Source organism: Populus alba, chromosome 5 (assembly GCF_005239225.2).
Source record: "Populus alba chromosome 5, ASM523922v2, whole genome shotgun sequence".
NCBI classification, from domain to species: Eukaryota; Viridiplantae; Streptophyta; class Magnoliopsida; order Malpighiales; family Salicaceae; genus Populus; species Populus alba.
In genome coordinates this window covers 2,802,989-2,828,193 of record NC_133288.1, presented here as the reverse complement: position 1 = coordinate 2,828,193, position 25,205 = coordinate 2,802,989, and the positions used below count along the sequence as shown (strand labels likewise).

Sequence of the window (25,205 nt, the reverse complement as noted above, 5' to 3'; positions counted from 1 at the left end):
TCAAAAGATTGGGCAGGAAAAAGCCAATTTTGTAACCCAACACCATCACAGCCTATAAAGCAGAGAATACGTGCGAGGCTAGATATTTCTGGGGATGTGTACTGTGGTCACTTTCTGTCACCGTCCGTACATCTTTTACAGGCAAAGGAAGAACACAACATGGAGGGACAGCGTTTTCTTCGAGGATCGAGGGCTGGACTTTCAACTTTGAAGGTGGATAAACAATAATTTCAGCTGATAAAGAAGGGTCCAAAGTGACATAAAATCATTGTTCAACCACTTTCTTAATCCTGAATTTTTGGACTCTAGTGTTTGTATGCATCAGACCACAACATGGTTAGTTCCAACATGTCCGCTTGTTTAATTGGTTTTTTTTTTATTATTATTTACATGGATGTCCGGACCAGCTTGCGCGCACCACGACTAATCCCACGGCTCACTAAACATCCTGCAAACTCAATGAGCATGTAAGGCACCGCAGGAGTAACAGGCGTACACGCTAAGGCTTGAACCTAGAATGCAGAGGCAAGGAAGTCTTTGCCACCGCTGGGCTACAAGCCTCGGTATTTGTTTAATTGGTTTTTTTTTAATATATTTTATTTAATAAAATATGTTTTTTTTATATATCTTGATATATTGATATTAAAAAAAAATTAGAAAAAAATTGATATATTTTCAAACCAATAAAGCTTTTGAAAAAGTACTTGCAGTACAATACCAGATATACATACGGCATCCCTTTAAATAAGATTGTTGGGATGTAAAATATATGTTTTTTATTTTAAAAAATTTAAAATTCATTCAAGAATATTTTAAAAATAAATTTATTTTATATCTTCATCTTTATCTATACAACAAAAATACATGCTTACACCTTGTATATTTTTTACAGTTTTGTAAAATATACTTGCAACACAATACTAGATATACACGTACAACATCCCTTTAAATAGGACATTTGAGATATAAAATATATGTTTTTTATTTAAAAATAAATAAAAATTCATTCAAAAATAAATAAAAATGTTTTTCCCGTCAATCTTTGAATGAATGACAATTTTGCTTCACATTACAGCATGTTTGGTCATTGGTGGCACTTTTCCCTTTTGCCACCAAAGGTAATATTATTTTCGGGAATGCATTATTTAAAGCTAGAATGGCCACTTTCCCTCGGAAAATGATACATTGACTGTCACTCACTGGACATGAAAAAGATTCCCTCCACGATTTTTTTTATAGAGCAAATAATATTTAAATTCTGAGCTGTCTCGCTGCCGGTTCATAGATCTATATATTACAGAACCTGATAATCAATGTATTTGACTTATAAATATCGAAAACAATTATTTAATAAAACTGTCTTCAACATGTTTCTGTATCGCGGAGGAACGTCCGACGGATTTCTGACTAGAAACTTGCAACTTCTTTTTGGTTTTTTAAATTTCTGTAGCTTGATTTTATTTAATCTTTAAATTGTTCTTGACGTTTTTGTTTCTTTATCTTGTTAAACGAGTGAGATGTCTTTTTAATCGGTTAAAATCACTCTCATGAAACACTTTTGACCTGATGGGTCAATTAAAATTAAATTAAATGGACTAGATCAATATCGTTATGTTTTTTTTATATATATTTTAAATAATATTATTTTAAATTTTTAAAATTAATTTAAATTAATATATTAAATCCATAACATAAGATCATGGCAAGAGAGGGTTGGAATCTCTTAGAATTGCAGTTCAATATTGATGAATTTTTTAATTATTTTTTGTAGGTCCCTTTATTATATTAATAATTATGGTTTCTTTAATTTTAGTGCTTGAAAACGCAGTACAATTCATGTTTTGTTTTTTAAAATAATTTAAAAATAATTAGTCTTTTATATATTTTAAATCGTTTTAATATATTAATTTCAAAAATTATATTTAAAATATAAAAATATATCATTTTAATATAAAAAATACTTTAAAAAATAATTCCTCCCTCTATGTCAATAAATCATTCAGCATTGCTTGCAGTCTTCACACTTCCCCATGTATAGTTTTTGCATTATTAAATGGTAAAGCTTAGCCAGTCCATCTCCAAAAGACTTCACAGATGGGCCATGAATGTTCTTGCCATGGTTTATCTACCATAGCACTCTTCGCTAGAGGTTGGAATCTCGCCATCACACACAAGAAATATCTAAACATTAAGGCGCCTGTTTATTTACTGAAAAAATAATTTTTTTTTTAAAAGTAAATTTTAGAGAAAATATTTTTTTATATTTGATAGTGTAGTAAAAAACAAATTGAAAAAACACTTTTTAGTGTTTAGCTATGTCATGGAAAATAAACTGGAAAATAACTTATTAATATTTTATTTTTCTCAAGTTTATTAAAATAATAAAAAACAAATCTTACAAATTAAAAAGTTGAATAAGAATGAAATTAAAAAAAAATATAATTTCATAAATTATATCAAATAAAATAAATAATAATCAAAATACTAGAGATCAAATCTAAAACATTAAAAAAAATAAAAGATGAAGAAATTAAAATAATAATAATCAACATTTCATAAATTATTTCAAATAAAATAAGTAACAATCAAAAGAATAAGGACCAAATTTGATAGATAAAAAATTTCAATAAAAAAAATGATAAGAAAAAAACAAATAACAACAACAAAAATAAGCACCAAAGTTAATATAAAAATAAAATCTTAAGAGATGAAATTGAAAAATAAATATTCAAAACAAAATATATATAGCAATTAAAAAGTTTGAGGATCAAATTTAATATAATCAGCAAATAATGACATTTTTAAATTTTTCACAACTTTTAAAAAGTATTTTCCCTCCAAATTTTTCAGGAAAACACTTTCCTGAAAACCAAGCCAAATTTTTCTTTTTACTGAAAAGTGTTTTCTATTGACCAACTTTTTAATGGCAAACACAAAGAAAGTTTGGAAAGTAATTTCCCGTAAATCACTTTCCATAAAACAAACACAATTAAAGGTAAAATATTTTCCTTGAAAACCAAGCTAAATTTTTCTTTGACTGAAATTAACTGGAAAGTTTTTTCGTTAATCCGGAAAAGTGTTTTCTGTTAACCAACTGTTTTAATAACAAACAAATACAAAAATAATTAAAAAATAATTTTTTAAAAATTACTTTTCAAAATAACAAACATGACGTAAGATTATTCTCAAGTCTGAATTGCCGAATTCTGGCAGGAGTAGAAGATGAAAGTTGGGTGCCGCTTTTTTTATTTATTTGCCAGGTTTTTCACGACAATAACAAAAATGTCAAAACGATGACGAAAACCAGGTGGTGGGGTAGAAGCTTGAGTAATATTTTATTTTCTCTTACATGACCATGTGACCATATTGGTGATATTTTGGCCATGTCCATCACTGGCCCTGCCGACCTCCGTTTTCTTCCCCAATCTCTTGCGATCTAAAATGATATTTAGTGACTGTAATTGCTTGAATTTTTTGAATCTCATCATCATTACGTGATTGTCTTGAGTTTATGCACATTTAGACAATGATTGACGTTTTCAATCATCGTTATAAATCTCAATGTGGTGTGACAAATCAACTTGACGATTCGCAGACACAGAATCTGGTTTAGTTGGCTTTCACATCCAACTGATTTTTATTTTTTATCAACTTTATTTTGATTTTTTCTAAAAATAAATCAAAATTTAAATCAACACATGTAATCTACCAGAGGATGTGATTTAATTTTTATATAAAAAAATTAAATTATTTTTTTTTTAAAAAATAAAAATCAAATTGAAACTGGTTCAAACCTGCTAATTTCAGTTCGATTAAATTATTTTAGAATAAAAACTTATTCAAACTAGTTTGATTTTGTTTTTCTAGCTTTGCTTGATTTTTTTTAGTTTTAGTTTGGTTAAACTCGGTTTTTTTTAGTTTCAGACTTATAAAATTAAAATCAAATCAAGCCAAAATTGGTTGATTTTTTAAAAAATTCTACTCAGTTTAATTAGTGTTTTTTCATTGTTTAATTTTTTCTATATATATTTTTTTTAATTTTCTTGATTTAATTAATTTTTTGATTTTTTTTTCATCTCTAATCCACGAGTTTGCTTACCGTCAAAAACCTTGAATCAAACCAAAAATCAGCTCATGTTTTAATGATGAGTGTGTGTTTATTATTATGTTGCAATGAGTTTTTTTTAAAAATATTTTTTATTTAAAAATATATTTTTTTAATATTAAAACATTAAGATATTTTTTAAAAATAATTTAATATTTAATCGAATAATATATATTTTTAACGCTCGATAAAAAACAGAATACCACACACTGTACGAAGGCACTGGAATCGGCGGGGAAAAGACCTGTGAAACGTTGTCACCGTCCGTTGTACCGAACATCCAGATGCAAGGTTTTTCCTTTTCACTTTATTTATCATAATCTTTTCTAAGCAACTTTTCGTTTACAAAATTAGTTTTTTTTTTTCAATTAGTGCACGTGAAATTTATTTTTCCAGATTTCTTTTCAATTTAAATCTTAATTATAACAACACAAAAGATAAGCTATTCATTTATCATCCGGATCAAATCTAAAAAGAACCTCCTAAAAACGTTTTTAACCTGTAATAAATAAAAAAAAAACCCTTCAACCACAAGATACTTAAACGACAACACTTCGTTATTGTCCAAATCGATTTTATTATAATAATATTCTAGTTCTCCAAGCTGTGAAAGCACTTGAGGTTGTGGTATAAAAAGGCACGAGGCCAGCTGTGGTTTAAGCTAGCTAGAAGCTCACCTTGCTCTCTGTGCAACCGCTTCCAGCCTCTCTTGTCTGCTGCATCAACAAGAAGAAAGCTTAAATATTTGGCTAAAAAGATAAGCTTTTAAATTCACACCACCAACCGCCTTTTAATCCTGTGTTTCTTATACGTCGGAGCACTAACACATTCTCCCTTGTACTTCCTCTCCTCTGAAGCAAAACACAAAACCCCATTTATAATTTGCTCTCTCTCTCTCTCCCAAACTCGTACACTCTTTTAACTTCAGTTTGAGTTTGTTTTTTCTGTGCTGTCAAGTATGAATAAACAAGAGGTGATGAAGATGCAGGTATGCTCTTCACCTGTCTAGCTTGTTTTCATTTTCTTGCTCTAGAATCTAGTTAGTTTGGACCCTTTTCTTTCAGTTTCATTTACTAAGTTCTTGGTTCCTTGTTTAACTCTGCTGCTGCTGCTGTTGTTTGTGGTTGCTTTTCATAGCAGACTCATACTTTGAAAGTGAACATAGATTGTCACTGTGATGGATGCAAGAAGAAAATAAAGAAAATGCTCCAAAAAATCGAGGGTATGCTCCTTGTTCTGTGACTTCTCTCTTTTCCTTAAGAAATAATTGGTTTTTATGTGATATTTTGTTAAGATTGTTAATTTGTGTTCATTAATTGCTTCTTTTACTAGCAAAACCTCCTGTCCTGATTTTTGAAAGACAAGAGTTCTTGATTCTTGTTGGTAAGATGGATGGTCAAGAGGGATAGAAGATAGTTATTCAAATTTAACAAGAGATTGTCAAAATATTACTAGATTCAAAGTTTTTCAATTTTGTTGGGAATTTGGGTGGGGAAGGGCAGTTTAAAAGAGAGAGATGGATGCTTGCTTGCTTGGAGGTACTTGTGTCTAGTTCAAATTTTCATGGAAGCTGATATTTTCAAGAAAGCAGTGGATTCTTGATTGATGGGACTTTGCTTAGAAGTAGGATCGTTTTCCAATCCTACTTTATTTGTCTCAGTGTGCTTGGCAGTTTTCTTTGAATTTTACTTATGTGGTACTATTTTTATGCCCAGGGGTATATACCACCACAATAAATGCAGAGCAAGGGAAGGTAACTGTGACAGGGAATTTTGATCCAGCCAAACTCATAAAGCAGCTCGAGAAGTCAGGGAAACATGCAGAGTTGTGGGGAGGTCAAAAGGGCTCTAACAACTTCCAAAACGTTGTCAATAATCAATTCAAGAACATGAAAAATGATGGTGGAAAAGGTGGCGGCGGCGGGAAAGACAACATATCTCCGAAGGGTGGAAAAGGTCAACAAGGACAAATGATGCAACAGATGAAAGGTTCCAAGGATGTAAAGATGCCGCCAAATAAAGACCAGAAGGCTGTCAGGTTCAACGTGAATGAAGATGATTTTGATTCAAGTGATGACGAGTTTGATGATGATCTTGATGATGATATTGATGATGAGGAAGAGTTTGGTCATGGCCATGGCCATGGCCAGAGTCATAATATACCAAACAAGATGATGCCCATGCCCATGATGGGTAATGGTTTGCCAAACAAGATGATGCCCATGATGAGCAATGGACATGGGCCTCATGGTATGATCGGTGGGCCTGGGTTTAATGATAAAATGGGTGGCGGGGGTGGTGGAAAGGCCAAGAAAGGTGGTGGTGATGATGTTTTTGAGATCCCCGTGGTCATGAAGGGCAAGGGAGACAGTAAAGATGGCAAGAAAGGTGGTGGTGGTGGTGGTGGTGGTGGCAAGACCGGTAAAAGCAAGGGGGAGAACAAGAAACAAGATGGTAGAGATAAAAAAGATGGCAAGAGTGGTATTGGGTTTGGGTTTCTGGGCTTTGGCAAGAAGAGTAAAAAGGGAGAGGATAGTACTCATAAGGCTGCAGCCAATAATGGCAGTGCAGGTGGAAATGGAAACAATAATGGCAAAGGGACCAAGAAGGGTGGTGGCAAAACTGATGGGGTCGATGATATTAACAAAATGAAACAAGGGTTCCATGAAATTGATGGAACAGGAAAAGGTCACAAGAATCCGGGCCAAATGGGTCCGATGGGTCATATGGGTCCGATGGGTCATATGGGTCCGATGGGTGGGATGGGCGGTGTCCCAGCAGTGCAAGGACTGCCTGCAGCAGCAGCAATGAATGGTGGTGGATATTATCCAGGAATGGGGCAAGTTAATCCTTACAATCAGCAGCAACACATGGCAATGATGATGAACCAGCAAAGGCAGACTGGGAATGACATGTTCCAACCAATGATGTATGCTCGCCCTCATCCTTCCATTAACTACATGCAGCCTCCGATACCACCACCTACGGTGTCCGATCAGTACACTCACTTCTTCAACGATGAGAATACCGATAGCTGCAGTATAATGTGAATGTGAAGTCCGCAAGTAGAGTAGTTATAGCTAGTTATGTCCTTGTTTTGTTTGTACCAGGTTAAGTGTACTTTCTGTGATGGGTCCTTATACAAGGGTGTGCGCAAGGTCTCAATGATATCATTGCCTGCGTGACTTAAAATAGGTGGCTGATTTTGTTTCACTAGGAAATATATTATCCTTCAAACTCCTCTGTTTGATAGAGATTGTCTCATTTTCTTAGCAAATTGATCTATGGAGTCTAATTTGTGTACATGTTGGAAGAATTTGCGTTTAGGTTAGAGTAAAATTTGTTGGTTAATTGATCCGATCTTGTGGCTTCATAAGGCCTGATAATAACATGGAAGCTTACCTGAAAGCGTTGATATCAAACTTTGCCTAGCAAGGTCAATCACACAAGGAAGGAATGTAACTTTAAGTGCTATGATCTAGTTAAAAACAAACTTGTATTAATTCAAATATTGGAGTATAATTTGATTAAAAACTTGTATTAATCCATGATCCGATTTGAACTTGGTTGAACTTGGTAATTTTTTTCTTCAAAAGGCTTGGTAATTTTATTTTTTTTAAAATGTTGGATTAACTCGTAACTCAGATTTTATATCTAACTAATCCTGAAATTAGTTTTTATTATTTTTAAAAATATTAGGTTAACTTGTAACTCAGGTTTTATATCCATACATAATCTTGTTTATTATTTTTAAAAATATTAGGTTAACTTGTAACTCAGTTTTATATCCATACACAATCTTGTTGCTTTGTAAGGTCCAATAATAATAATAATAATATGGAAGGTTGAGATTTGAAGTTGCATGAACAAAGCATGTTATTTTTTTTAAAAGAATGGTGAGAACATGTTGTTTCTTGCGGTATTACTTTTAGTGTTTGTGATATTTTTATGTTTTACAATGTATTTTAAAATAATTTACATTTGATATAAATATAAAATTATTTTTTAAAATTTTTTAACTGGTTGATATTAAATATAAAAAAATATTATATATATAAACACTCTCACCACACTACAAAACACAAGGTTGGGCAGGCAATCAATTAGTGCAAAATCACTGCTCCCAATAATTCAAAATCTGGGGTCCTTCTGGTTGCGTCTTTATGACTTTCATCACCTGAATAAAAACTTTGTAATGCACAATCTTGAGATTTGATTGATTGACATCTTTGTGGCTTTACACCTTACGGCCGCAAATTATTGCTTCTTTTCTGCCATTGAAGACTTTTAAGTGAGATCCACATGGAAGACTTCCATCGTTCCACTTATTTCTCGTGTTTAAATTGTCTCTTTTCATACAAGTTCTCAGTAAATTTTGTAGCCTCTTTCATATTTATTGCTCCTCATATTATGTTTTATGTGTTTTTTAATTAAATATTATTTTGCAGGTAAAAACAGTGATAATATCCTTCTAAATGTGTGATTGGTAATGTAATACAATACTCTAAATTAATATTTTTTATATCAACATATAAAAATCTTCAAAAAATATCTAAAAAATTAATTTAATATATTTTCATACGTAAAATTTTTTTAAAAAGTTTTAGCTCCTAACAAACACTCCTAGTGCATGTGTGTGTACATATTATGGGATATATATGATAGAACATACCTTGGGGAATTGGGTTAGGTCTAACATGGATGGAGACATTTCATGCCCGTCCACTTACTTTTATTTGCTTAATAATTAGTGGAGAAGCCACTCGAGCAATCAATGAAAAGCACTTGGTTTAAGATCCCAAGTGGTTTTAAAATATGGTCGACCTTTTTGTTCAATATTTCGACATGATCAACTATGAATGTTTCCCATTTAAATTAGTTTTCATAGAGGGCCATGCATGTGTTTTCCGAGCGATTTGTTGCCATGGTTGTTGTCTACGAGTTCTTGTGTTCCCATAGGAATTGATTTACTTTTACGTATTCCGCATACAATATTTCTATGCAAAATAAGTTATTTATTATTATTATTATTATTTAGATGCATTGACAATAATTTTTTTTTTATGAATTATTTTTCATTTATGGTTTTTAAATGATGGTAATAAAATGAAAAATATATATTTTATAATAAAAATAATAGGGGTAATGATTATAGTTATGATGTGATGGTTATGTTTATAATATCTGTTATACTAATAATGTTAGTGATAATAGTTATAAAGGTGATTACAACAATAAAAATGAAATAATTGTTATTTTAAAAATAAAGTTATTGGTGCTGATGATGACGATGATAATTGTGAGTTTTTTTTTCTAATAATAATAGCATTAAAAAAATATAGTGGCATAACGATAAATAATGATTATATTGATAATTAGATAATGATGATCTGGTGATTATAATGGTTGTGATGGTAAAAGGATATTATAAAATAACAATAAAATAATAAATACACTAATAATAAAATAATAATTGTGTGGATTAACTATAATAATTTTAATACATTTTTTTTTTATTTACGTGGGTGTCCGGGCCAGCTTGCGCACATCACGACTAATCCCACGACTCACTGAACATCCTGCAAACCCAGTGAACATGTAAGGCACCGCGGGGGTGACAGACGTGCATGGTGAGGTTTGAACCCAAGATGCAGAGGAAGGGAATAAATTCCTTTAACCGCTGGACCAAGACCTCAAGTGCAATATTAATACATTGATAATTGTTGTGGTGGTGAAGTTCGACCATGAATTGATATGGAAAATGTGAATATTTTTCTAGAAGGATGAACTCGTCTACTTAATTTCTTATATTTGTTTAATTTAGTGGAGAACCCACTTGAGCACTCCATATAAAGCACTTATATAGATGAAGATCCCAAGTTATTTAAATTAGTTTTCATGGAGGGCCATGCTTGTGCCTTGCAAGCGACTGATTTCCATGGTTGTTGCCCGCAAGCTTTTGTGTCCACATGCTACTTGATTCACTTCTAAGCAATGTTGTCGGCCCTCGACGCCAAACACATTTGCAGTGTGAAAAGTGTTTTTCTATAAGATAAATCACTTACTATTATCTTAATATAGAAAAGAAAGTATTTTGTTATATATTAATGAATTATTATTTATCTATAATTTTTGAAAGAGGGTATGAGGAAATTATAATATTGTTTTTTTATTTATAAAGGATTAAAATAATATATATTTTTATTTTTTAAAAATTATTTAATATTAACACATTAAAATAATTTAAAAACATCAAATCAAAAAAATAATAAGTGATCTTTTCTTTTAGTCGTGAGCCAGAGGCCAACTCCACGGATGCCCCCATTCCATGGTTATGGATGATAGACCTCGATCACAATTTCAGCTTCTGTGCGATGGGCCCAATATGGATCTCATTTTCTTATTACTCTCAATCAAGTCCCTATTTGGGCTATTCTGAGGGCCCTCTTTCTATAACCATCTATAGCAAAATATGGGTTGGGCTTCAAGATAAAGGAAGCCCCGAACATCAAGCGTATGGGAAGTATGGGTTAGGCTTCAAGTGAAGCATATTTGTTTTGGTGTTAAAATATTTCCTTTCGATGTGTGCACCAAAAAAAAAAAAAAAAAAAAAGACTTCGGTTGTGAAAAATATTTTCTGTCTTGTAAATTTGCTTTTGCTTGCACCTTGTGGATCGCCTTTTCTCTTATGGAACCATGTGAATTACTTCTTCTTCTTCCCTTCCTTTTTTTTTTTTTTTTCCTCCTCCTGTAATGACTATTATTGTTAAATAATAGTAATTTTTTTTCCCTTTCATACTTTAAAACATGGTTATTAAATCTGGTTTAATTTGATGGATTTAATGAATTTTAGATATGATTTGACTTTGTAAGTTTGATAAAATACTTTGATAAATTTGATCTTTAGCTCGAGTCAAGTTAAAAAAATAAAAATTCAATTTAAAATTAACATGTATAAAAAAAATTAATTTAAAATTGATATGGTTTGATTTAATTAATTTGATAAATCAACTAGTAACTCGTTAAGGACAATTATTTAACTTGATTTTTTTCAAATAATATTATTTTAATTCATATATATTAACTCAAATTAAATTAACCATTTTAACTTTATGATTCATGAATTATACATCAGGCTGAGTTTAATTACCATGCTTTAAAAAGTTTTGTTTTAATGTAAGTTATTTATTCACAAAATAGTTTTATTATATAAGTAATTTAAATAAACTCTAGCAATGAATGATGTATTAAAATTAATATAAAATTGTAAGAAAAAGTAGTTAATGACATGTCAATTTTTACTAAATTTGCCATGTCAGCAAACATGGTGACTAAACTAAACGCGTAGTAACCAATCAAAACTAACAAAAAGTCCAACTCTCTCTCTCCACCTTCCTTAATTTCAGACCAAAACTCACTCCCTGCAGTTCTGACAGGAGGGATAAGAAGGAACAGCACGACCTAGTTTTGTCTGAATCAAAACGGCTTGGAGATTCTTCTAAAAGCGACATCGAAAAATGCATACGTTCGGATATAGAGCGAACGCGTTGCTAACGTACGCCTTGACTATACTGGCTTTAATGTGTACTATCGCTTCTTTCTCTGACAACTTCAATTTTCCTTCTCCTTCTGCTGAAATCCAGGTTTTTGCTCTAAAATTGTGAAATTTTGTGTTGGTTTAAGGCTGTTTGGATCGAGATGCAACTTTGAAATGATGTTTTTTTTTTTTTTTTTTTTTAATTTATCTTGGGGTTTTGTAGGTGTTGAATTTCAATTGGTTTCAAAAGCAGCCGCATGGAAATGATGAGGTGATATGATTGTTTCTTTGCTTAATATATTTTTTTTAATCTTTTGTGTGAGATGTGATCGATTCTTTTGGTAGATTAGTGGGTTTTTTTATGAATTGATGGGATTAACAATAATTTTTGTTTAATGGGTTTTTTTGATTAAAAAAAGTTACTTTTGGGTTCTATTTGCTGCTAATTATGAAATGCTAGGTGGGTTTTTATAGGTGTATATGGTTTATCAGAAGGTTTTAAATTCTGGGTTTGAGTGGCTTAATTTTTTAGATTATGGTTGCATAATCTGTTTTGATGATTTATTGGATTGAATTTTCACTATTTCTATCTTTTGTAGCTATAAGAGTATTGGTCTCAGAGGTTGGTTTAATCTTTTGTTTTTTTGGCTGTTCTTTTGTTTGTGAGTGTGCTAAGGTTCTTGCTCATCTGACTTTTCCCAGTAATTTTATGTAGCCTGGGAGCTGAAAAAGTGGTCTTGGTTTTTAGTTTCAGAAAATGTCGATGTCTAAAGATTCTCTTCTTTAGGTAGAGGTTTCGAAAATTGAGTTGAACAATCCCATTTTCCCCGTTCAATACTTGTTGAGACCTGATTTTCCCCGTAACAACCGGTAACATGCATGGATATTGTAAGTGAAAAATCTACGGGAAACATGCTTTCATCTTACAAAATGATCCGCCTTTAGTTCTTTGTTGCTAATGAAGTTAATCTCAAGGGGGTTCGATGTCAACTTCATGGGTGTCCCATAACATCCCACAAGCAGTTTTTTGGTTATCCTGTTGTTTTTACTTTATGGACATCCTGTTTTCAACCTGCATTATCTCTTCTGTGTGGGTGAGGGTGAGATTAGGGGCGGGGCATCCGATATTTGAGGTGAATTCTCCATCTTGACTATAGATTCCATTTAGGAAATTCTCAATTAAGCTATCATTGGTCAAAGGTCATTATTTTGCAAATATTACATGTACGTATAATCTAAACTGCTTGATATTAGTAATAATATGCTAAAATTTACAAAAAATCTTGATTGCATTAAAATCCTTGAATACAAAAATGAAGTGGTTTACAACTTGATACCAAAATTCTTAGGGGTAAAATCATATTAGGATAAAACATTTGTAGTCAATGTTGCATCTTTAACTGTTCAGCTTATATTTTGGATTTGGCCCGTTACAATATGGTTCACTTTTCTGTTTCAAGAAATATGAAACAAGAGTTAAAGTCTTCAATCATGCTAGATGTTTTAGTTAATTCTACTTATCGGTTAAAGAAGTGCTAAAAACATTACACCAGGGAAAGTGATGACCTTGTACCTATTGACCATTGAGTTTAGTATGGGACCAGCTTCTTGGCTTTTCTGTGCCTACTCATAGAAGTTTTGAAGATTAGAAGGAATGTTGATTTAGAGAATTTGTAGAGTGGTGCCTGTAAGTTTGCAGGATAGTGGAATTTTTTCTCCCAGAAACTTATCTTATTGATTATGTTGATTTCCCCCCCTGTTCATCTTAACTATTTTAAGACACTGTATTATTGTCAAACCATCCTTCATTTTAGATGCATTAGTGTAGATGCAGGCTCTTTATTCTGTTCCATTTGATAAGCTAGAAATGATTCATTGTTGTTTGAACTGCCTTCCATTCGATGCAGGTCAGCCTCACCATGAATATAACAGCTGATTTACAGTCACTTTTTACATGGAACACAAAGCAGGTTTGTAATTTGAAAGTTGAAACACCTCGGGTGATGGGTGCCATGTTTTTACATTTCAGAATTTAAATCTTTTACTCTCCTTCCGAGGCAAGCCATTTGGCTGTTCCATGAGTGCAATCTGAGTACATTTCATTTACTTGAACAATCACTCTCTATTATAGTTTCCATGTTTTGGATGTCCTATGAAAATTTTGAAATCCTTTTTAAAACTACTTTATATTTCATTGCTGGGATGAAACATGAATATGGAACTGTGCATTGTATGTAATGATCACCTTAAGAGCCAATTCAATTTTGCAATAATCATGACCTTGTCATATATTGCAGCTTTTCATATTTGTAGCAGCAGAGTATGAAACCCCCCAGAATTCAGTGAATCAGGTACTTTGCTTGCTTGAAATTTGAAGTCTTTTCATTTCCATTTTGGTTCTCAATCTTTCACACATTAAACTTTAGTTTCTTACAAACTTAGGAGGCAAGCATGAAGCTGAATCAGCTTGCCTTTCATTTTCTCTCTTGCACATTCAGGCCTTAGACAAGCCTCTTGAGTCATTTTCTTTTAACTTCTTCAAATGCCAGGGTCTGCTGCATAAATCTCTGTCCACTGTGTAACTCTTTCTTAATGTTTTCTGATAGGTGTCACTTTGGGATGCCATTATACCAGCCAAAGAGCATGCAAAGTTTTGGTTTCAGACCGCGAACAAGTATCGTTTTGTTGATCAGGTACCATCCTCATGAAGTGATTTCTTTACAACTCATCCTGTGCTTCTACACCCATACCCATGACACACCTCAGGTGCTACTCTTGGTGAAACTTGACATTTATCTTTCAGAAGTAAAATTTATCTTTCCTTGTGCAGGGAAGCAATCTTCGCGGTAAAGAATTTAACTTGACATTGCACTGGCATGTCATGCCCAAAACTGGCAAGATGCTTGCCGACAAGCTGGTCATGTCTGGATACCGCTTGCCTGAGGAGTATAGATGATGACAGGGCATTTTTTTTTTTGTTTTTTTGTTTTTAATCAACGAACAGAGCCAATGTCATTGCAGAGGGAATCGGATACATTTGAAGACCCCTAGGGAGACTACAGGCCCAATTAACTGGGCAATAAGGGTCTATACGCTCTGGCAAGCCAGTCTGCAGCCATATTTACCTCTCTTGTTACTTGACGAACCCCCCCACTAAATATGGGATGATAAAGGTCAGCTTAATTAAAAGAATGATTGAGGAAGAAATGAGCACAGCTTGGATTTTTGAGTGCTTGTGTTTATTTTTGGGCAGTGTTGAGTTCTTCTTGCTTATATTTTGGGCATTTCCTGCTCAAGCCCACCAAAGAATCCCAATGTCTGCAAATTGTTTTTCATAGAGCGTGGAAACCTGTGAACTTGAGCATTACCCTAATTTAATTTACGCAATCAGGCCATGCTAAAATTTCTAGCTCATCGAACGGTTGAACAACAAGAAATCTAAATCCAACATGTTACTACAGCATGCAAAACATGTTTCTACAGCACCAGTCATTCCTGCATTGTTGTTCTTCGCTGCTGAGTTAAAGCCCCATCTCCTCTGGCTAGCTGAGTCTTCCATCGCCTAATCAAATCCCTTTACAATGTGCTCCTTGCATTGCTTAAGCGGTCTTAACTCGTTTGTCTTGAATATTTTGCGGAGGCATTAAATCCGGCCAGACTTCAAAGGTTGGATTCCTGAGTTTACACTGAGTTGACTTGGTGACTCGAAATTTGGTTACCACTTGAGTTTCATAGGTTTGGAAAGCATTGTCAAACTCGGATGGCTTTAAAGGTCAATTCTAAAAGGAATTGACTTGGCTACCCAATAACCAAGGACTCTTAGCTAGGTAAGATCCACACCGAGTTTGACATTGGATGGACATAACTAACTGGTTGGCGGTTTTCTACGTTTTTGAAAACAAGAAAAACTATTTTATGCTGTTTTGGTTCTGAAAAATAGTTTTCAAATTTGGTTTTTGAAATTACAATAGTGTAAACTAGTAGTCCAGGCTTTTGTACCTGTTTACAGGAACACAGCCGCTTGATTGGTAAAACAAAAGATATTGTGACAGAACTTTCGCTTGACACTTTTGGCTGCATAATTCTTTCTACATGTAAGGGGCCTGAAATATTTTCCTATTAAATTAACTTCTCTTTTTATATTCAAATTTGGCATGTTTTCTCCCTGTAAGCGTTCGAAAGCAATTTTCATGGATTAACTAATGTCTCTTCCACTCATCTGAAACACTTTCATAATTTCTGCAATTCAACATGTTTTCGTGCTAGAGCTCGAAAATCAGCAACCGATTTGTTTTCTTGGTTGTAGCTCCTGCCTTGTATATCATAAGGACTCCTGGTAAGTTGGATTTGAAGTGAGGTTTGCTTGGCTTGGCTTGCATTGTATTTGTTACTTGAGATGGTGAGTTAGCCATCAGGTGAGAAATTCAGTATTCTTGCAGTTTCTTTTCATGAACGGTGCTGATCGAATGGCTGCTAACCACTACAAAAACACAATTCATGCACCGTCAATGCGTTCTATTAACTTGGACAGAAGACAAATCTCTGCAATTAATGCGGATTATGAACTAATTTATGTTGATTAGTATAACATTGAGCACTTCAATGTTATCTGGAATCTGTAAACTATGACTTTTAGAACCTTATAAAACTAGCAAATGGTGTTCTTCTTAACCTTTTGGATCAGCTGGTCGTCCTTGAATTCTTGTCTTTAGAGTCAGGCATTCAATTAGTTCATCCAATTTCTTATCAGACGATCCACCTTTTTCCACAGCCTGCCTTGCCTTTCTCCCCAACTCCTGTGCCCTTTCCCTAGCCTTCTTCCCTTGGTCACCTCTCATCAACTCCTTCACTGAATCACAAATCACATTACGTTGAACGGTCATAGGGTCATCTTTTGCATCACGTTCTTGAAGGACCATGAGCCCTGCTTTTAGCCCCATTGCCGTATACCTAGCGTTCAATCCTTGCTCTGCTCCCATAGGCCAAGCCAACAGTGGCACACCCATTGACAAGCCCTCCAACACTGAATTCCATCCACAATGAGTCAGAAACCCACCAATTGCTGGGTGTTCTAGTATACCCCTCTGGTCTACCCAATCACGTATGGCCAACCCTCTCTCCTTGACCCTGTCTTCCCACCCGACTGGTGGGACCCATGTTCTTGATCTGACCACCCAAATGAACGGCTGTCCTGCCATCTCCAACCCAAGAGCAATCTCCTCCATTTGTGAATCTGTCATATATGATTGTGAACCGAATGCCACATAGATCACATTACCTGGACCCACTCCTTCCATTTTCTGGTCCAGCCACTTGATGTACGGACTAAATTGCTTTTGATCAACGTCTTTGGACCCTGAATTCATCAAATCTTGTTTGCTTTGATCATGAAGCAGAAGTGGACCCACAAGCCATGCTTTGGTCTCTATGTGATTTTCAAAGGCAGCAACATGGTCCCCTTCAAGCTCTTCAAAACTGTTAACTACGTAACCCCAACTATTATGCTCTGCCTGTTCGATCTCTGAAATAATTGGCAGCATTGGATGCTTTTCATCACCACGCCAAGCAAAGTGATCAGGGAAGTCAGTTTTGTTTAATGGAAATGGAACTGATGGCAAATTTATAGGCTCAGAGTGGAGCAAACTAGAAATGCATGGAACATGCAACGAGACATTTCTTTCAATTACCGTAGGCAACACACCCATCCCACTAAAGACAATCCTAGGAATATCGAACAGGCAACATGAATCAACTGTCCAAGGCAAAAACATGTCAGAGATAACACAAATTGGAATAGTGCTATCAGAATCACACAACTCTTTAAGGACATCTTCAAAAGGCTGTTGGAGTAGTTTGGTGGCATTTATAAAAGGGACAAAGAGATCCGGAGAAGGGAGACGGTTAACATTTTCACAACCTTCTGGTAATTCTTCAACTTCTGGAAAAGGGATTATGGACAAAGAGATTGTTGGGTGGGTCGAGTTTTTGGAAAGAATAAATGGAGCATTTGCTGGGGTGGTGATGATGGTTACTCTTGTGCCACGGCTGGCTAATGCCTTGGACAAGTCTAGTAATGGAAGAGTGTGACCTTGAGCCATGAATGGGAAAATCACTACATGGGGTGGTGAAGAAGTACTGGTGCTGCCCATTATTGACCAAATCTGCATATAGATCTGAATATCTTTTGTTTTTCTGATGAATTTGTGAAGAATTAGTGCATGTAACTGGGTTTATATGTGTGTTTAAATTAAACCACTGACATGATTCTTGATATCTCATGAATCCAACATATATAGAATGGTTAACCTGTGATTGGAGGATAGTTTAGTATACCATTAATGGAAAATTAATTTATTTCCAAAGGGGATGGATCATTCATGCATGTACATTGTTCATCGTATCCTTCTTCTTACATGAAACAAATTAAACGTAACTTTTGATAGTTTCCATGCATGCATCTTCGATAAGAAGATTTTCCTTTGCAAAAATGATGGCGATAAAACGACGTCTCTTCACGGTAGCAAGATTCTAAACATCAACAATAAAAAAAAGAAGTTATTAACTAGCCTATTAAATTCATAAAATAATAAAAGAGGGTTTAATTCATGAAATTAACTCTGACTAGTAACATTGATGGAAAAAAAATCGCTAGTGACTTCAGAAAACAAAAGCGACAGAAGATATGCCACAGGTTTCTTCAGTCCAAGGGAGATTTAAGGTCAGCTTTCCATTATCTACCCGCTCAAAACCAGCCCCAGCTCCATTCAACAAGCACTTGATTGGACATACATTTGAGTAGGATAAGAAATTCCCTTCTCCTTCAATCTCAACGTTCACCCAAGTCTCAGCTTCTTCAGAATCAAAATAGGCCACTTCTTGAATTGTGCCATCACTATTGAACATGTTGGTCAGTCCAACAGGAGCAAGTTTGATGCGAGAGCTGCCTAATTTCTTGCTTGATTTGCTGATTTTATTGTCTATTTATAGACATGTCAGATGCAACTTACCTCAAATATCATTTATGGAAAGCATATTTTAGAAAAATTGATATAAAAATTACTCAAAATACTTTTAGTTATAAGAATATTAAAGTAAGAACCATAAAATATATTTATACCAAGTTTTTTTAATTTATTTTGAATACAAACCTAATAAATTTAATTTAGACCCACACCAAGTACATTTAATTTGTTTGGGTTTACCTGTAGAAATTTTAGTGTTTACATATGCAATAAAAACCATGAGACTTTCAATGAGCAAGCTTGGGCCTGGATAATTGCAGCAGTCAATGAAAAATTTGGACTATGTGACAGAGATGCTATTGAAAGCTGGTAATTAAGATTGATGAAAGAGTATAGGAACATTGCAAATATTCTCAGTCAGAAGGGTTGTGCATGGGAAGAAACAGAGCAGATGGAGATAGCTGATGATGATGACTGATATGCGTATATCAAGGTATGTTTCCTTCTCAAACATAAACATGTCCTCATGGCTTACAGTTTGAACTCCCCTAGGTATGGCAGGCCTTCAATACCATTTAACCAAAAATTCTATTAGCTTCTCATTTTATGATTTTTTTCTGCAGGAACACCCAGGTGCAGACAGAATCCTGGAAAGTTATAATGATCTTTGTGTACTATATGGTAATAGCATGGCAGTGGGAAGAGAAAGTCATATGGGTGTAAAAACGGGGTTTGACAACAATGAATTCGATATGGGGATTGATGGTGTTTTTGGAGATACACCATATCAGAACTTGAAATATCTGACCAAAGGCAGAAACGAAAGTCTCTTTCTTCCTCAGTGGTGGTGTCTTCAAGGAAAGTTGGCAGACACGGGAAAGGAGAGGCTCAAGAAGCACTTGGTCAGAAACCAATGGTAGTTATGGAGGAGCACGAAGAAGAAACCTGTCAATCGAAGTCATTGTTGATGCACTTCAAGCTATAGCAGACATGGAAGACGAGATCTTCTTGGAAGCTTGTAAATTTTTAGAAAATGAGGAAAACGCCAAGATATTTGCGGCAATGGAAGTTAATCAGCGAAGCAAATGGCTATTTAAAAAGCTTTACAGATAGCATGTCCGACTTAGCAACTGTGATTATCATTTGTAAAGCATACTCCTTCCAAGAGATTGTTATCCTGATCATGGGGATTTTTTCTGTTTCGTTTGCTTTAACTTTAAGTAATCAGCATTTACCAGTAATCTCTGCATGAACAATAACCATCCTTGAAAGAGTGAAAGCGGCTTCTATCTCTCACCACGATCTCCACTTTATAAATCTGAGAAATAAGCTTCATCACTGCATGACAGTCCCTGCAAATCCTCAAATTCTTAACTATTCTTATAGTCCTCCCCTTGCACAACCTTGCAATACCAAAAGCTACAGCAAGCTTCTCGCTATGCACTGACACTGAACCTTCCTTTTCTTCCTCTTCTATGTCATGTAAAACCCTTCCAATCTCTGGAACATAACCCCCTTCAACCCTAAGCCTCCTTATAATCTCCTTTAGCTTCTTGTAAGCCTCTTCTGTAATCTTACATTGTTTTGTGCCTGCCAAGAAAGTATACATGATTTTGTCAACCTCAATCATGCTCCAACCAGGAGTTTTGGTGATTCTCTGTTCAGTCATTGATCTTCTCACAGAAGCTGCATCCTTCCATTTCCCTGCAACTGCATATGCATTTGACAGCAGAACATGGTCACTAGAGTTGTTGGGGTCTAGCTCTGAAAGTCTTTCTTTCACTTGTTCCGCCAACTTAACATCACCATGCATGCTGCAAGCCCCAAGAAGTGTCCGCCAAATAATTGCAGTACATGGAATTGGCATTTGACAAACAAATTCATAGGCCTTCTGAAGTTGACCAGCCCGACCATATAGATCAACCATGCAACCATAATGCTCAATAGATGGTTCTATATCGTACATACCTTTCATCTTATAAAAATATTCACATCCTTGTTCGACCAATCCAGCATGACTACAAGCATATAAAAGTGAAATAAAGGCAATCTCATCAGGTCTAATTCCAGACTCTTCCATCTTATGAAAGATCCCTATTGCTTCTTCTCCATGACCATGCATTGCGAGCGCAGCCATCATCGAAGTCCAAGAAACAATGTTTCTTTCATTCATTATTCGCTCGAAAACTAGTTGAGCCATATGAACATTCCCACACTTGGAATAAGTATCCAATAATGCATTGTTAACTGATACAATCCAAGCCAACCCAGATTTCTCAATAAAGCCATGTAATATTTTGCCAAACTCAAGTGCACCTGCCTGTGCACAAGCTGAAAGCACTCCAGTTAAGCTTGTCTCATTCGGCCTCATCCCCTTCCTCTGCAGCTCTCTGAAAAAACTAAAAGCCTCTTCAAAATACCCATTATGAGCAAAACCAACAATCATGGTACTCCACGAGACATCATCCTTCATTGGCATCTCCAAAAACATCTCCCTTGCCAGTTCCAGCTCCCCAGCTTTCGTGTACCCAGCAAGCATAACATTCCACGACATCAAGTTCCTAACAGGCATCAAGTCAAACAATTCTCTTCCACCCTTCATATCACCAACCCTACAACACGCAGTGACCATCGCATTCCAGGCAATCGCATTTGGCTCAGGCATTTCATCAAATACCTTCCTCGCAAACCCAACAAACCCGCATTCCCCATACATACTAATCAAAGTCGTCCCAACAAAAAGATGGGTATCAAGCCCATGAACCAATGCTTGACAATGCAACTGGATTCCAACTCTCACAGACCTCAAATTCGCCGCCGCTTTGACAATAAAAGCGAAAGAGAAACTGTCAGGATGAGATAAAGAGTTCCTCCTCATTTCAATGAACTTAAGAAGTGAATCCTGGGGTCTATCTGACTCATAAAGTCCTCTAATGAGAGTGTTGTTCATGAAAACATCTGGGTTTGGAGTGTAGCGAAAGAGGCGGCAAGCATAGTGCCAGAGAATCAGAGAGCGAAATCGCACAATGGTGCAGTAGCTTTCCTGCGATGAAAGGGTCAGATTCAAGGCCGAGTTTGAGAACATTGGCGTGGATTTGTTTGAAAGTTGTCAGGCTCTTGCAAATATTCAACAAAGACAGACAGAGAGGTTCTGTCTTGCTCATTGTGTACAGCAATGGCTTCCCAGGCCATGCATTCTTTATTCTTTTTTATTTTTTCAAACAGGCAAAAACAACTTCTTTGAACCCCGCATGTATATCAATATTCAATTTCACCCCTGATTTAATTTTCAATTCACACCCTCTATGCAATTATCTTGATCTGTCATCGCAGAACCAATCCATGTCTATATGTTGTTGACTTTTTCCAAGATCAACATCTTCTTATCCCCGGTAGCTCCAACCTCCATTGCCAAAGAAGTATCATTGAGTCTAGTCAAGGCATCGTCAAACTGACTCACACAATCCCTTACTGAAAAACCACTCCACCGCCGTATACATGTGCCGCTCTAGTAGAAAAGAAGACGTGACAACGTTTCTGTGAAGTTTACTTTGACAGTCACTTGTGAAGGAAACTTGTAACGTTTCTTTCACTTCTGAGAAACCTTGTTCTATTCTGTTAGATGTTAGAATAGAATACCAATGGGCCACTAGGCATGCACAATCAAATTGAACAAGTCATTCTAGATTCCAAGGCGCCATTGCTCATGGTAAAATGTCCCAGTCTTGCAACCAGGGGTGAAGGCTTAAGTGTTAAGCTCAGTCACCTCATGCAAGAAATTTTAATGATGAGACTCTTTAATTTCCCGTACATATGTCCCTTCATTCACGATGAGGTTTAAGACTTTTGACAGAAGAGATACCCTGCCAAAAGATTGCAACTACTCCAATTTTCTTTGTTCTTTTTCTTTTTGATTGAGAATTTAGTACCTATTTATATTTAGATCATTTTATATAAGATAAGTGTTAGAAGCCATCTTTTCTTATTTGTGTTTGTCATGTATACAGATCTGAAAAGTGTGGGAGTTCCCTGTCTCTTTTGTTCTGAAGCTCACAATTCCTCGAACTGCACCTCTGGAATGGAACAGGTTTCTACCTATCTGCGAACATTGCTCTTTTCCCTGTAGCCTTTTTGTATGCTTGCAACTCATCCATGCCATTAGATCATCCCATTGTATTCCGTTTACCACTCATTCCCACTCTGGTCGTAGTACTTTTCTCAAGCTCTTTGCTCGCAGTTCTGCACTTTATACTCGAAAAGGAACCCCCAGAGACCGAGCAGATATTGCTGGTGCTTGTGTCATTTGTAATGGGTGTCGTTTGGACATCCACTGTTTGCTGGAGAACTACTAAACTGCCTGAAAGCTCTTGGGATAGTTCACAATAATATAACCTATATATTTAAAAAAAAATAAATTGTGTTGTTACTAACAACGCAACCCAGCCATGTATTATTCTCACATATATTTTTATAACTGTGCTAGTTTAAAGAAAAATTGAAACTTGTTATTTGGAAATTTTTTTTGATATTGTGTAGTTTCTATAGCTATAGCTGTAAATTATGTTTTAATTTTTGTTTTGATATGTCAATGGAAAAAGTATTTTTCAAAAAGATAAAAAATATTATTTTAATTTATTTTTAAATAAAATATTTTTTTAAAAAATCTAAAATAATACACTAGCATACACGGATAAAACTGGACAGAACAAATCCAAGTTCTGATTTGACATTAAAAAGGTAATTGACGTAAAGGGTAATTTCGTCAAAAAGTAACAAAAGAGACAGAAGCCACTAAAGGGCAAACTTCTGAATATATATACGGAGTCAGAAGGGAACACAAGACAAAGCACATCACAAGCAGCTTTTGTTTCCAATCTTAGGTTTGTTCCTATGAAACATTAGCTCATCGTCATATATAAAAAACCGTCAAAACTCATGACTGCAACTTTGCTGATCCATAATCAAACCCCTTAAATATAAATAAAATATATGGACACCGAATTTACATGAAGTAGATCCCATATTTCTTTTCTTGCTAAAAGTTCTGCTTTTTATTCTTTTCTTTAGGTTCTTGATCTTGCAAGCAGAGAGTACAAGCTCTGCAGAAGGGAAAGGTAACCACACAATCTCTTATCTTTCATGTACACACATATACAAACATATGCATGTCACATACTGTGTGTTTTTGTTTTGCTCATCGATCTTGAGAATTAGAAACCGTAAAGATAGATGGGTTTTGCTTTTCATGTGATTTTAGGAAGGTTTTGTTTTGTTTGGTTAGAAATCCAAGCAGGTATGAGGCTTTTTGGATTTATGGAGTTGGTGTGTGTATCTTTTTTCCTTCTTTTTTCATCAATTGAGTTTTGTTTTAAGCTCAGATTTCTATTGATGTGATGTGATGCTGCTTGTGGTACTGTAAATGGATTGCAATTTTTGTTTGTTTATTTAGGAAGAGTGTTTGTAATTTGCTTTACCTTTTGGTGTGCTGCCAAAAAATTACCAGTAGAAGATCAAGATCATCACTAGTTTGTTTTGGGCCCATAGTTGATTGCCTGTAGGCATAATGAAACACTGGAAGAGATGTTGCAAGTAAATCAAACTCGTTTCATTAAACATAAAGAAAAAACAAGGAAGATGATTGAAATCTCTGTTAATATTGTAGTGATTATGGAGTTACTTTTGGTAATGGTTTCGGGGTTCTTACCCTTTTCTTTGTATTTTCGTTTTAGCATCAATGTATTTTGTCTGAACCCTGCTGTTGAAGAGGTAGCTGTTTGCATATATCTTGGGGATTCACTTCTAGAATAGGAAGCATATCAAAGATGTACTGCTAAAAGGTTGGAAAGTTCATATTATTCTGTTTCGGTTTGGGAGCTGAATAATGTCAACTAGAAACGAATTTCTTTCTATAATTACACTTTGTTGTTTTTGGGTGGGCCTTCTCCATCCCGAGTGAGCATAATAAATGTTAGACACCGTACCTTTTGAATCTAACCATTGAAACATCACGGTTATGTGGCCTTTTTTGTTTTTCCTAGCATAAAGAAGATAAATTCCTATCAAAAGGTGCCAAACAGAAAACCATTTCATTACTATGCTTGCTTGTGAATTAAATCTCATTGAAGTCATTGACTGATGGTGAGATATACCCTCATTGATAGAAGTGATAATATCCACAATAGCTCTATCCATGATAAAAAGCAAGTATGATGCTGTTATTCTGCATTTTAAGGCTCTGACTTTACCATTTCTTGGATCTTTTTGCAGAGAACTTGTTCATTCATTTATTTTTTTAATCAAACAATCTTGAATTGCACTTCCAGCATTTTTTTCTTTTTAATTATTTAGACACCTAATTGGATATTATGAAGTTGGATTTGCATCATCGTTTAGTTGCAACTGTTCTGCACTTTAGAGAATTGCCATGGCTCGGCCAATTTCTTTCATGCAATTTCCTTTCAACATGAAATCATATGATATTATATCTATACACCGCAAGTTAAATGCTTAACTTAGTTTGCCGTGTTTCCTCATCTGTCGTGCTAAAAACAGAGGCATTAAGTTGCATATTGTTGCATTTAGTTGGATCAGAATGGAGCAAG

The 25,205-nt window shown here is 34.8% G+C and overlaps 4 protein-coding genes across 6 annotated transcripts; 2 read left to right on the top strand and 2 right to left on the bottom strand.

Annotated features, from left to right (window-relative positions):
* Positions 1-4,710: 4,710 nt before the first annotated feature.
* Positions 4,711-7,381, top strand: LOC118051465 (uncharacterized). Of its 2 annotated transcripts, none has more exons than XM_035062121.2 (3): positions 4,711-5,093; positions 5,243-5,327; positions 5,821-7,381. In XM_035062121.2, the coding sequence occupies exons 1-3, from the start codon at positions 5,064-5,066 to the stop codon at positions 7,152-7,154; spliced, it is 1,449 nt and encodes a 482-aa protein (XP_034918012.1). In that variant the 5' UTR covers positions 4,711-5,063; the 3' UTR covers positions 7,155-7,381. The 2 variants fall into 2 exon arrangements, with proteins under 2 accessions (XP_034918012.1, XP_034918013.1); XM_035062122.2 differs by having other exon boundaries at positions 4,712-5,093; positions 5,246-5,327.
* A 4,114-nt stretch (positions 7,382-11,495) lies between these two features.
* Positions 11,496-14,883, top strand: LOC118051485 (signal peptidase complex subunit 3B). 2 transcript variants are annotated; one of them, XM_035062138.2, is made up of 6 exons: positions 11,496-11,747; positions 11,865-11,912; positions 13,549-13,611; positions 13,939-13,992; positions 14,248-14,334; positions 14,472-14,883. In XM_035062138.2, the coding sequence occupies exons 1-6, from the start codon at positions 11,622-11,624 to the stop codon at positions 14,595-14,597; spliced, it is 504 nt and encodes a 167-aa protein (XP_034918029.1). In that variant the 5' UTR covers positions 11,496-11,621; the 3' UTR covers positions 14,598-14,883. The 2 variants fall into 2 exon arrangements, with proteins under 2 accessions (XP_034918029.1, XP_073265193.1); XM_073409092.1 differs by lacking the exons at positions 11,496-11,747; positions 11,865-11,912 and adding an exon at positions 11,931-12,774.
* A 1,425-nt stretch (positions 14,884-16,308) lies between these two features.
* On the bottom strand, positions 16,309-17,790 carry LOC118051483 (scopoletin glucosyltransferase). The gene has a single exon (XM_035062136.1). The coding sequence runs from the start codon at positions 17,788-17,790 to the stop codon at positions 16,309-16,311; it is 1,482 nt and encodes a 493-aa protein (XP_034918027.1).
* A 598-nt stretch (positions 17,791-18,388) lies between these two features.
* On the bottom strand, positions 18,389-21,767 carry LOC118051514 (pentatricopeptide repeat-containing protein At1g74630-like). Its single transcript, XM_035062186.2, is given in 2 exon segments — positions 18,389-21,601; positions 21,603-21,767. Coding segments are annotated over 2 exon segments (1,932 nt in total). The 3' UTR covers positions 18,389-19,834.
* Between the last annotated feature and the right edge of the window lie 3,438 nt (positions 21,768-25,205).